Raw genomic sequence first — 13,207 nt, forward strand, 5'->3', positions numbered from 1 at the left:
CAGGAGCAGCTGCTGGCAGAGATGGAGAGGATGCAGCTGGGGGGATTTGGGGAGAATTTGGGGGATTTTTTGGGTTTTTTTTGGGGTTTTTTTGGGAGTTTTTGGGGTTCGGGTGGGTCTGGGGGATCTCCAGCACTGAATCCCACTCCCCAAATTCCCAAAAATTCCCCAAAATTCCCAAAAATTCCTGAATTTTCCCCCTGGAGCAGCTGCTGGTGGAGACGGAGAGGATGCAGCTGGGGGGAAATTTGGGGGTTTTTGGGGTTTTTTTGGGATTTTTTGGGGTTTTTTTTGGGGTCTGGAGGGTCTCCAGCACTGAATCCCACTCCCCAAATTCCCAAAAATTCCCAAAATTCCCAAAATTCCCGAATTTCCCCCAGGAGCAGCTGCTGGCAGAGATGGAGAGGATGCAGCTGGGGGGATTTGGGGAGAATTTGGGGGATTTTTTGGGGTTTTTTTGGGGTTTTTTTGGGAGTTTTTGGGGTTTTCTTGGGGGTCTGGAGGGTCTCCAGGGCTGAATCCCACTCCCCAAATTCCCAAAAATTCCCAAAATTCCCGAATTTCCCACAGGAGCAGCTGCTGGCAGAGATGGAGAGGATGCAGCTGGAACTCGATCAGCTCCGGGGGAGACCGAGCTCCGCCTACTCCAGGTACCCCAAAAATACCCCAAAAATTCCCCAAAAACACCCCAAAAATCCCGACTGAGATCCCCTGCAAATACCCCAAAATTTTCCCAAAATTTTCCCAAATTTTTCCCCCCAAATCCCTTCAAATCCACAAATTCCCCCCAATTTTCACCCCAAATTCTCCCCAAAATCCCAAATTTCCTCCTCCAGGATCCCCAAAACTCCCTCAACACCCCAAATTTTTCCACCAATTCTCCCAAATTCTCCCAAATTTCCCCCAAAATTTCCAAAAATCCCCAAACTCCCCCGAAATCTCCCCCAAAACACTACGAAATCCCCCAAAATCCCCCAAATCCCCCCAAAACACCCCAAAATCTCCCCAAATTCCCCATATTTGCCCCAAATTTCCCAAATTCCCCCAAAATTTTCCCCAAATTCCACCCAAAATTTCCTCAAATTCCCCAAATTTTCTCCCCAAAATCCCCAAAATCTCCCCAAATTCCCCAATTTTTCCCCCCAAATTCCCCAAATTTTTTCCCAAAATCCCCAAAATCTCCCCAAAATCCCCAAAATCTCCCCAAAATTCCCAAATTTTCCCCCAAAATCCCCAAAATCTCCCCAAAATCCCCAAAATTTCCCCCAAATTCCCAAATTTCCCACAAATCTTCATCCCCCAAATTCCCCCAAAATCCCCACTACCTTCTCAAATCCCCCCAAATTTCCCCCAAATCCCTCAATTTTTCCCCCAAATCTCAAAAATCCAAATCCCCCCAAAATCCCCCAATCTCCCCAAATTCCCCCAAAACCCTTAAACCCCCAAATTCCCCCCCAAAACCCCAAATTTTTCCCAAATTTTCCCGAATTTTTCCCAAATTTTTCCCAAATTTTCCCCAAATTTTCCCCAAATTCCCAAATCCGCAGGTCTCTCCCGGGCAGTGCCCTGGAGCTGCGCTACCCGCCGAGCCCCCTGGGCTCCTCCCTGGAGCCTCAACTCGCCCCGCGGCGGCCCAGGAAGGGGCGATGGGCAACGCCCAGGGAGGAGACGGGCAAGGTGGGGAATTTGGGGGGATTTGGGGAGATTTGGGGGGAGTTTGGGGGGATTTGGGGGAGAATTTGGGGGTTTAAAGGGCTTTTTTGGGCGAAATTCGGAGCGATTTGGGGGGGATTTGGGGGAAATTTGGGGCTTTGGGATTTGGAGAATTTGGGGATTTTTTTGGGGATTTGGGGGATTTTGGGGGATTTGGGGAATTTTTGGGAAAATTTGGGGGATTTTGGGGGAAATTTTGGGGGAATTTGGGGGTTTTTGGGGAGATTTTGGGGCCTAAAGGGTTTTTTGGGGAGAATTTGGGGGAATTTTGGGGATTTTTAGGGGATTTTGGGGATTTTGGGGATTTTGGGGGATTTTGGGTAGATTTTGGGGATTTGGGGGCTTTGGGACTCTGGGAACTGTGAGGATACTGGGGCCTTTGAGGGACTGGAGGAGATTTGGGGGGATTTGGGGGATTTTGGGGAATTTTGGGGATTTTTTGAGCAATTTTGGGGGGAATTTGGGGGATTTTAAGGGGATTTTTGGGGAAATTTTGAGCGATTTGGGGGGTTTGAGGGATTTGGGGGAGATTGGGAATCTGGGAGAAATTGGAGGGATTTGGAGGAGATTTGGGGTGGATTTGGGGGGAATTTGGGGGATTTTTGGGGGATTTTGGGGGATTTTTGGGATTTTGGGGGATTTTGGGGGTTTTGAGACTCGACTCAATCTGGACTGGGGACTGGGGGATTTGGGGAGAATTTGGGGGATTTTAGGGGATTTTGGGGATTTTAAGTGATTTTGGGGGGATTTTGGGGATTTGGGGGGATTTTGGGGATTTGGGGGAATTTGGGGGATTTTGGGGGATTTGGGAGGATTTGGGGGGATTTGGGGGGAGTTTTGGGGAAAATTTGGAATTTGGAGGAAAATTTGGGGAGAAATTTGGGGGATTTTGGGAGAAATTTAGGGAAAATTTGGGGAATTTTGGGATTTTGGGGGAAATTTGGGGAGAAATTTGGAGGAATTTGGGGAAAATTTGGGGAATTTTGGGGAAAATTTGGGAATTTTAGGGAATTTTGGGGGAATTCGGGGCAAAATTTGGGGTTTTAGGGAAATTTGGGGAGAAATTTTGGGGAAATTTGGGGATTTTGGGGGAAAAATTTGGAGGAAATTCAGAGATTTTGGGGAAATTTGGTGGAAAATTTGGGGATTTTGGGGGAATTTGGGAGGAAATTTGGGAGGAAATTTGGGAATTTGGGGGAAATTTTGGGTGATTTTGGGGAAAATTTGGGGAATTTGGAGAAAATTTGGGGGTTTAAAGGGAATTTTTGGGGATTTTGGGGGATTTTGGGGAATTTTGGGGATTTTGGGGGATATTTTGGGGAATTTGGGAGAAATTTGAGGATTTGGGGGAATTGGGGGATTTTGGGGCATTTGGGGGAATTTAGGGGGATTTGGGTGGGAGTTTGGGGGATTTTAGGGAATTTTGGGGGATTTTGGGGAGGATTTGGGAGAATTTGGGGAATTTGGGAAATTTGAAATTTTGTGGGGATTTGGGGATTTTGGGGGAGTTTGGGGTTTAAAGGGCTTTTAGGGGGAAATTTGGGAGGAATTTGGGGGAATTTTGGGGAATTTTGGGGATTTTGGGGTATTTTAGGGATTTTGGGGGGATTGAGGATTTGGGGGATTTTGGGGGTAAATTGGGGAAATTTGGTTAAAGGTTTTTGGGAAATTTGGGAATTCAGGGGCAATTTGGGGGATTTTGGGGGAATTTTGCGGGATTTTGGGAAATTTTGGGAATTTTGGTGGATTTTGGGGGGATTAGGAGGGATTTTGGGGCGAAATTCAGGAAAAATTTTCGAGTTCCGTCATGAATTTCCGGCGGAATTTTGAGCTTTTCCACCCCAATTTCGTTCGGAATTTTGGGAATTCCATCTCCCCTCCCCAGGATTGGGATCAGGGGGGATTTTGGGGTTCTGGGGGTGGAATTTAGGGGTTTTGGGGTGGAAAATTCGGGAATTCTGGGGTGGAAATTCGGGTGGAACTTTTGAGTTCTGGGGGTGGAATTTAGGGGTTTTGGGGTGGAAAATTCGGGAATTCTGGGGCGAAATTTGGGTGGAAATTTGGGAATTCAGGGGTGAAATGGGGGTGGAAATTTGGGAATTCCGGAGTGAATTTTTGGGTGGAAATTTCGGAGTTCTGAGGCGAAATTCGGGTGGAATTTTTGACTTCTGCGATGAACTTCCGGTGGAATTTCAGGCTGAATTTTGGGACTTCTGGGATGAATTTCTGGTGGAATTTTGGGCCGAATTTTGGGAATTCTGGGCAAAATTTCGGGTGGAATTTTGAGACTTGTGGGCTGAATTTTTGGGAGGAATTTTGGGATTTCTGGGATGAATTTTAGGACTTCTGATACGAATTTTTGGTGGAATTTTGGGTGGAATTTTCAAGTTTTTGGGATGAATTTTCGGTGGAATTTCGGGTGGAATTTTTAAGTTTTGCTGGAATTTCGGTTGGAATTTTGGGAATTCCATCTCCCCCTCCCCAGGATTGGGATTGGAGTGGAATTTAGGGATTCTGGGGTGGAAAATTCGGGGATTCTGGGGCGAAATTCAGGCAGAATTTTCGAGTTCCGTCATGAATTTCCGGCGGAATTTTGAGCTTTTCCACCCCAATTTCGGTCGGAATTTTGGGAATTCCATCTCCCCCTCCCCAGGATTGGGATCGGGAGGAGGGAATTTGGGGTTTGGGGTGGAAATTTGGATGTTCTGGGGTGGAAAATTTGGGGATTCTGGGGTGGAAATCTGGCAGTTTTAGGGGTTTTCGGACAGAAAATTCAGGAGTTCCGAGCCGAATTTTTCTGAGGAATTTTGGGATTTCTGGGATGAATTTTCGGCTGAATTTTGGGACTTCTGGCATGAATTTTTTGAGGAATTTTGGGACTCCTGGGGTGAATTTTGGGTGCAATTTTTGAGTTCTGGGATGAATTCTTGGTGGAATTTCGGCTGAATTTTGGGACTTCTGGGGCAAAATTTTTTCGAGGAATTTTGGGATTTCTGGGATGAATTTTTTGGAGGAATTTTGGGACTTCTGGGGCAAAATTTCAGGAGGAATTTTGAGATTTGTGCAACGAATTTCGAGTGGAATTTTTAGTGTAATTTTTAAGTTTTGGGATGAATTTTGGGCGGAATTTCGGGTGGAATTTTTAAGTTTCGCCGGAATTCCGGCCGGAATTTTGGGAATTCCATCTCCCCCTGCCCAGGATTGGGATCGGGATCGGGATCGGGGGGTTCTGCCCCCGGAAGGAGCTCCGGAAGGTTCCGACGAGGACGAGCAGCGCTCGGGGGTCTCGGGGGGTCCCGGGGGGGAACCTCCCTCGCCGGGCGGACAGACGGACGTGCAGACCTTGGCGTTCATGCTGCAGGAGCAGCTCGAGGCCATCAACAAGGAGATCAAGTCAGTGAGACCCCCGACCCAAATTCGGGACCCCCGGAAACCCCCCGAGGTCACCCCAAAAAAATCCCGAATTCGGGGAGCCCAAAATCGAGAGATTTCCTCCCAAAATTCAGGGGTTTTGCCCCAATTTCTGCTGCAGGAAAGGCGCTGAGTCAGCAAAAAAGGGATCGGGTCAGAGCGACCCCTCCCCAAATTCGGGACCCCAAAAACTCCTCCGAGGTCACCCCATAAAAAATCCTGAATTCGGGGAGCCCAAAATCGAGAGATTTCCCCCCAAAATGTATCAATTTCCACCCAATTTCTGCTGCAGGAAAGGCGCTGAGTCAGCAAAAAATGGATGGAGTCAGTGCGACCCCTCCCCAAATTCGGGACCCCAAAAACATCCCAAAATAACCCCAAAAAATCCCGAATTCAGGGAACACCCAGAGATCCCAAAATCCAGGGATTTTGCCCCAAAATATAGGGATTTTCCCCCCAAAATTCAGGGATTTTGCCCCAATTTCTGGTGCAGAAAAGGCGCTGAGTCAGCAAAAATTGGATCGGGTCAGAGCGACCCCTCCCCAAATTCGGGACCCCAAAACCCCCCGGAATCACCCCAAAAAATTCCCAAATTCAGGGAACACCTAAAGCCCCAAAATCCAGGGATTTCACCCCAAAATTCCAGGGATTTTCCCCCAAAATTAAGGGATTTTGCCCCAATTTCTGGTGCAGGAAAGGCGCTGAGTCAGCAGAAAATGGATCGGGTCAGAGCGACCCCTCCCCAAATTCGGGACCCCAAAAAATCCCAGAATCACCCCAAAAAAATCCCGAATTCAGGGAACACCCAGAGACCCAAAAATCGAGAGATTCAACCCAAATTTCATGCTGCAGGAGCAGCTCGAGGCCATCAACGAGGAGATCAAGTCAGTGAGACCCCCGACCCAAATTCGGGACCCCCGGAAACCCCCCGAGGTCACCCCAAAAAAATCCCGAATTCAGGGAACCCAAAATCGAGAGATTTTTCCCCAAAATCCAGGGATTTCCCCCCAAAATTCTAAGGATTTCCACCCAATTTCAGCTGCAGGAAAGGCTCTGAATGATTAAAAACAAGATGGGGTCAGAGCGACCTCTCCCCAAATTCGGGACCCCCAGAAACCCCCCGAGGTCACCCCAAAAAAATCCTGAATTCGGGGAGCCCAAAATCCAGGGATTTTCCCAAAAAATCCAGGGATTCTCCCCAAAAATATAGGGATTTTGCCCCAATTTCTGCTGCAGGAAAGGCTCTGAATGATTCAGAGTCAGAGCGACCCCTCCCCAAATTCGGGACCCCCGGAAACCCCCTGAAGTCACCCCAAAAAAATCCCGAGTTCGGGGAGCCCAAAATCGAGAGATTTCCCCCCAAAATCTAAGGATTTCCACCCAATTTCTGGTGCAGGAAAGGCGCTGAGTCAGCAAAAAAGGGATGGAGTCAGTGCGACCCCTCCCCAAATTCGGGACCCCCAAAAATCCCAGAATCACCCCAAAAAATTCCCAAATTCAGGGAACACCCAGAGACCCCAAAATCCAGGGATTTCCCCCAAAATATAGGGTTTTTCTCCTCAAATTATAGGGATTTTGCCCCAATTTCTGGTGCAGGAAAGGCGCTGAGTCAGCAAAAAAGGGATCGGGTCAGAGCGACCCCTCCCCAAATTCGGGACCCCAAAAACCCCCCGAGGTCACCCCAAAAAAATCCCGAATTCGGGGAGCCCAAAATCGAGAGATTTCCCCCCAAAATGTATCAATTTCCACCCAATTTCTGGTGCAGGAAAGGCGCTGAGTCAGCAAAAAATGGATGGAGTCAGAGCGACCCCTCCCCAAATTCGGGACCCCAAAAACCCCCCCGAGGTCACCCCAAAAAAATCCTGAATTCAGGGAACACCCAGAGACCCCAAAATCGAGATATTTTCCCCCAAATTCAGGGATTTTGCCCCAATTTCTGCAGCAGGAAAGGCGCTGAGTCAGCAAAAAATGGATCGGGTCAGAGCGACCCCTCCCCAAATTCGGGACCCCAAAAAATCCCAAAATCACCCCAAAAAAACCCCAAAATCCGGGACCAACCAGGGACCCCAAAATTGGGGACAAAAAGGGGAATTTGGGGATTTTCGGGTGGAATTTTGAGGTTTTTCGTGGGAATTTTGGGGTGGGAATTTTGGGGTTTTTGGGCCTTTTACGACCCCAAATTTTTGGGGGACCCCCCGACCCCTCCCCAAATTAACTTTTTCTTTCCCAGGCTGATCCAGGAGGAGAAGGAGAGACATTTTGGGGCAATTTTGTGATGTTTTGGGGTAGAAATCAATGGGAATTTTGGGTTTTTTTGGGTTTTTGGGTTTCTAACGACCCCAAATTTTTTGGGGACCCCCCGACCCCTCCCCAAATTCATTTTTTGGGTTCCCAGGCTGATCCAGGAGGAGAAGGAAAGAGATTTTCGGGGACTTTTTGGGGTAGAAATGGAATTTTGGGGTAGAAATTCACTCGAATTTCGGGGTTTTTTTGGGGTTTTTGGGATTTTTCTGACCCCAAATTTTGGGGGGACCCCCCGACCCCTCCCCAGATTCAATTTTTGGGTTCCCCAGGCTGATCCAGGAGGAGAAGGAGAGACATTTTGGGGATATTTAGAGCCATTTTGGGGTAGAAATGATCAGGAATTTCGGGTTTTTTTGGGGTTTTTTGGGGTTTTTTGGGATTTTTCTGACCCCAAATTTTGGGGGGACCCCCCGACCCCTCCCCAAATTCAATTTTTGGGTTTTCCAGGCTGATCCAGGAGGAGAAGGAGAGCACGGAGCTGCGGGCGGAGGAGCTGGAGAGCCGCGTGGGGGGAGGGCTGGAGGGAACCCCCCCGGGGGGGGGAGGGGCGCGCTTCCGGGGTCTCTGCCGCCCCTCCCCCCCCCGCCCTGCCCCCCCCCGCCCTCAGCACCCCAAACCTCGCCAGCCCCTCCCCCCCCAGCAGCGGCAGGTCGACCCCCAGACCGGCACCACCCAGCCCGGCCCGGGAGGTGAGAGACCCCCGGGTGGGGAAATGGGGGAAAATGGGGGAAAATGGGGGAAAATCCCAAAAAAAATGGGGGGGAAATGGGAAAAATTCAAAAAAATGGGGAAAAATGGGGGAAAATGGGGGGAAAAATGCCCAAAAATGGGGGAAAATGGGAGAAAATCCCCCAAAAAATGGGGGAAAATGGGAGAAAAATGCCAAAAAATGGGGAAAAAATCCCAAAAAATGGGGAAAAAATGGGAAAAATCCCAAAAATTGAGAAAAAAAATGGGAGGAAATGAGGAAAAACCCCCTAAATATGGGAGAAAATCCCAAAAAATGGGGGAAAAAATGGGGAAAAAATGGGGAAAAATGGGAAAAAAATGGGAGAAAATCCCCCAAAAAATGGGGGGAAAATCCCCCAAAAATGGGGAAAAAATAGGAAAAAAATGGGAGAAAATCCCAAAAAATGGGGAAAAATGGGAGAAAATCCCCCCCAAATGGGAGAAAATCCCAAAAAATGGGGAAAAATGGGGGAAAACTCCCCAAAAATGGGAGAAAATCCCAAAAAATGGGGAAAAAATGGGAAAAAATGGGGGAAAATGGGGAAAAATGGGGGAAAAATGGGGGAAAATTCCCCAAAAAATGGGGAAAAACTCCCAAAAAATGGGGGAAAATGGGAAAAAAAATGGGGGAAAATGCCAAAAATGGGGAAAAATCCCCCAAAAAATGGGGGAAAATGCCAAAAATGGGGAAAAATGGGAGAAAATCCCCCCAAAAATGGGAGAAAATCCCCAAAAAATGGGGGGAAATGGGAAAAAATGGGGAAAAATGGGGGAAAAATTTTAAAAAATGGGAGAAAAATCAAAAAAAATGGGGGAAAAATCCCCCAAAAAGGGGGGAAAATCCCAAAAATGGGGAAAAATGGGAGAAAATCCCAAAAAATGGGAGAAAAATCCCCAAAAATGGGGAAAAAATGGGAGAAAATCCCCAAAAAAAGGGGAAAAAATCCCAAAAAATGGGGAAAATTCCCCAAAAAATGGGGGAAAAATCCCAAAAAATGGGGAAAAATCCCAAAAAATTGGGGAGAAAATGGGGGAAAATCCCAAGAAATGGGGGGAAATCCCCAAAAAATGGAGGAAAAATCCCAAAAAATGGGAGAAGAATGGGGAAAAAATGGGAGAAAATCCAAAAAAATGGGAGAAAAATGGGAGAAAATCCCCAAAAAAATGGGGAAAATCCCAAAAAATGGGTGGGAAACCCCAAAATTGGGGATCTGGGGGAATATTTGGGTCTGGGGTCTCCCAAACTGACGCCCCCTCCCCAAATTCCCTCCAAATTCGGGTTGGGGTGGGAAATTTGGGTCTGGGGTCCCCCAAAATCACGAGACCCCTCCCGAAAATTGGGATTGGGGGGAAAATTTGGGTCGGGGGTCTCCAAAAATGACAAGACCCCTCCCCAAAATTGGGATTGGGGGGAAAATTTGGGTCTGGGGTCCTCAAAACCACAAGACCCCTCCCCAAAATTCGGGTTGGGAGGCGAAAATTTGGGTCTGGGGTCCCCAAAATTGACACGCCCCCTCCCCAAATTCCCTCCAAATTCGGGTTGAGGTGGGAAATTTGGGTCTGGGGTCCCCAAAAATCACGAGACCCCTCCCCAAAATTCGGGCTGGGGTGGGAAAATTTGGGTCTGGGGGTGAAAATTTGGGTCTGGGGTCCCCCAAAATCACGAGACCCCTCCCCAAATTGACACGACCCCTCCCCAAAATCCGGCATGGGTGGGAAATTTGGGTCTGGGGGTGAAAATTTGGGTCTGGGGTCCCCCAAATTGACACGCCCCCTCCCCAAAATCCGGGATTTGAGGGGAAAATTTGGGTCTGGGGTCCCCCAAACTGACGCCCCCTCCCCAAATTGCCGTTTCAGAACCACGCGGCGAAGGAGGAGGAGAAGGGGGGAGGGGCGGCGGAGCCCCCCGGAGCCCCCCGAGCCCCCCGGGGTGGGGGAGGGGCGGCGAGAGAAGCTCCTTTGGCTCTGCAGCCCCCCGGGGGGGAGGAGGGGAGAGACCCCCGAGCGGGGTGAGAGCTGGGGGGGTCCGGGGGGGAAATTTGGGGGGATTTTGGGGGAGTTTGGGGGTCCTGAGGGAGAATTTGGGGTTTAGGGGGATTTTGGGGTCGTTTTGGGGGATTTTGAGGGGATTTTAGGGAATTGGAGGGTTGGGGATTTTGGGGATTAGGGGTTTTGGGGATTTGGAGAGGATTTGAAATTTGGGGATTTTGGAGAGTTTGGGGAATTTTGGGTATTTTGGGGAATTTGGGGATTTTGGGGAATTTTGAGGGGATTTTGGGAATTTTGGGGATTTTGGGGATTTTGGGGTTTTAGGGTGAAATTTGGGGAATTTTGGAGATTTTGGGAAATTTTGGGAGGATTTTGGGGAATTTAGGGGGAATTTGGGGATTTTTGGAATTTAGAGAGGAATTTTGGGGATTTTAGGGGATTTTGGGGGATTTTGGGGGTCCTGGAGTGGGATTTGGAGTCCCAGAGGCCCAGGATTTTAGGACATTTGGGATCATTTTAGGGTCATTTGGGGATATAGGGAACGGAGATTTTGCCCAGGGGATTTGGAGGCATTTTGAGAAATTTAGGAGGATTTGAGGAATATTTTGGGGCATTTTAGGGGATTTTGGGGGTTTTGGGTGGATTTTGGGGTGATTTGGGGGAAATTTGGGGGCATTTTAGGGTGGATTTTGGGGGCATTTTGGGGAATTTGGGGGATTTGGGGTATTTTGGGGTGGCTCAGGGTGTCCTGCCTGGGATTGGGTGAGGATTTTGGGGGGTTTTGAGAAGTTTTTTTATTGTTTTAGGGCATTTTGTGGGATTTGAGGTGGATTTGGAGAGGATTTTGAGTGGATTTGTGGGATTTTTGATGGATTTGGGGAGATTTTAGGTGATTTTGCTGGTTTTGGAGGGGATTTGGGAGAATTTTGGGGTAGATTTGGGGGATTTGAGGGGTTAGGGTTTGGGGGATTTTGGACAAATTGGGGGATTTTGGGGCGATTTGGGGGGATTTTGGGGGTTTTTGGGGGAATTTAGGGGATTTGGAAGCATTTTGGGTGAATTTGGGTGGATTTTGGGGGAATTTGGTGGATTTTGGGGTGGATTTTAGGGGATTTGGAAGCATTTTGGGTGGATTTGGGGTGATTTGGGAGATTATTTTGGGATTTGGGGGGATTTTGGGACATTTTGGGAATTTTGGGGATTTGGGGAAATAGGGGATTGGGGTGTTTGGGATTTCGGGGTATTTTTGGGGGGATTCGGGGAATTTGGGGGGATTTTGCGGGTCCTGAGGGAGGAAATTTGGGGGATTTTGGGGGATTTTTGGGGGGATTTGGGGGGATCCTGGGATGGTTTTTGGGGTGATTTTTGGATCCTGGTTGCTTTTTCGGGTAATTTTGGGATCCTGGGATGGTTTTGGGGTGATTTTTGGGGTAATTTTGGGATCCTGGGGTGTTTTTTGGGGTGATTTTCAGGGTTTTGGGGTGGTTTTTGGGGTAATTTTGCCATCCTGGCTGGTTTTTTTGGGGTGATTTTGGGCTCCTGGGGTGTTTTGGGATCAGATTTGGGATCCTGGGATGGTTTTGGGATGATTTTTGGGATCCTGGGATGGTTTTGGGGTGATTTTTGGGGTAATTTTGGGATCCCGGGCTGGTTTTGAGGTGATTTTCAGGGTTTTGAGGTGGTTTTTGGGGTAATTTTGCCATCCTGGGTGGTTTTTTTGGGGTGATTTTGGGCTCCTGGGGCGTTTTGGGATCAGATTTGGGATCCTGGGATGGTTTTGGGGTGATTTTTGGGGTAATTTTGGGATCCTGGGGTGATTTTTGGGGTGATTTTCAGGGTTTTGAGGTGATTTTCAGGGTTTTGAGGTGATTTTTGGGGTAATTTTGCCATCCTGGGTGGTTTTTTTGGGGTGATTTTGGGGCATTTTGGGATCAGATTTGGGATCCTGGGATGGTTTTGGGATGATTTTTGGGATTCTGGGATGGTTTTGGGGTGATTTTTGGGGTAATTTTGGGATCCCGGGCTGGTTTTTGGGGTAATTTTGGGATCCCGGGCTGGTTTTTGGGGTGATTTTCAGGGTTTTGAGGTGATTTTTGGGGTAATCTTGCCATCCTGGGTGGTTTTTTTGGGGTGATTTTGGGCTCCTGGGGCGTTTTGGGATCAGATTTGGGATCCTGGGATGGTTTTGGGATGATTTTTGGGATCCTGGGATGGTTTTGGGGTGATTTTCAGGGTTTTGAGGTGGTTTTTGGGGTAATTTTGCCATCCTGGGTGGTTTTTTTGGGTGATTTTGGGGCATTTTGGGATCAGATTTGGGATCCTGGGATGGTTTTGGGGTGATTTTTGGGGTGACGCCCCCTCCCCAATCCCCCCCAGGCTGGTCCCCGAGGGTCCCGGCGCCCCCCAAGACCCTCTGCACAAAACTCCCCCCAAAAAGAAGAGCATCAAATCCTCCATCGGGAGACTTTTCGGCAAGAAGGAGAAGGGGCGGCTGGGCCCCCCCACCCCCCGCGACACCCCCTCGCTGGGTGAGACCCCTCCCCGAATTACCCCCGGACCCTAAAAATGGCCCCAAAAAAAACCCGGAAAAAAAACCCCAAAAATCCCCAAAAACCCCCGAAAGAACCCCTGAAAAATTAAAAAAACCCATTAAAAACCTAAAAAAAAAACCCCAAAAAATCCCAAATCGCCCCCTCGCTGGGTGAGACCCCTCCCCGAATTACCCCCAGACCCTAAAAAAAACCCAAAAAAAATCCCGGAAAAAAAATTTCAAAAAAACCCTAAAAAATTGAAAAAAACCCAAAAAAAACCCATCAAAAACCTAAAATTAATCCCCAAAAAACCCCAAATCGCCCCCTCGCTGGGTGAGACCCCTCCCCAAATTACCCCCAGACCCTAAAAAAAAACCCCAAAAAAATCCCACCAAAAATTCCGCAAAAAATCCCCAAAAAATGCCTAAAAAACCCGAAAAACCAAAAAAAAACCACCCTAAAAACTCAAAATTAACCCCCAAAAAACCCCAAATCGCCCCCTCGCTGGGTGAGACCCTTCCCCAAACTAC

At 48.3% G+C, this 13,207-nt stretch overlaps 1 protein-coding gene across 1 annotated transcript in view; it reads left to right on the forward strand.

Annotated features, from left to right (window-relative positions):
- Positions 1 to 12,743, forward strand: part of LOC146420366 (liprin-alpha-3-like) — a 33,934-nt gene extending 21,191 nt beyond the window's left edge. Inside the window, exons 12-18 of the mRNA XM_085048345.1 lie at positions 571 to 650; positions 1,548 to 1,677; positions 4,913 to 5,106; positions 7,876 to 7,933; positions 7,974 to 8,117; positions 10,015 to 10,166; positions 12,523 to 12,743. Of these exons, the coding sequence (XP_084904471.1) occupies positions 571 to 650; positions 1,548 to 1,677; positions 4,913 to 5,106; positions 7,876 to 7,933; positions 7,974 to 8,117; positions 10,015 to 10,166; positions 12,523 to 12,709 (945 nt within the window). The 3' untranslated portion in view covers positions 12,710 to 12,743. The remainder of the gene's footprint in view (positions 1 to 570; positions 651 to 1,547; positions 1,678 to 4,912; positions 5,107 to 7,875; positions 7,934 to 7,973; positions 8,118 to 10,014; positions 10,167 to 12,522) is intronic.
- Positions 12,744 to 13,207: the final 464 nt, after the last annotated feature.

Source organism: Lichenostomus cassidix, unplaced genomic scaffold (assembly GCF_008360975.1).
Source record: "Lichenostomus cassidix isolate B80296 unplaced genomic scaffold, HeHo_3.0 HiC_scaffold_538, whole genome shotgun sequence".
NCBI classification, from domain to species: Eukaryota; Metazoa; Chordata; class Aves; order Passeriformes; family Meliphagidae; genus Lichenostomus; species Lichenostomus cassidix.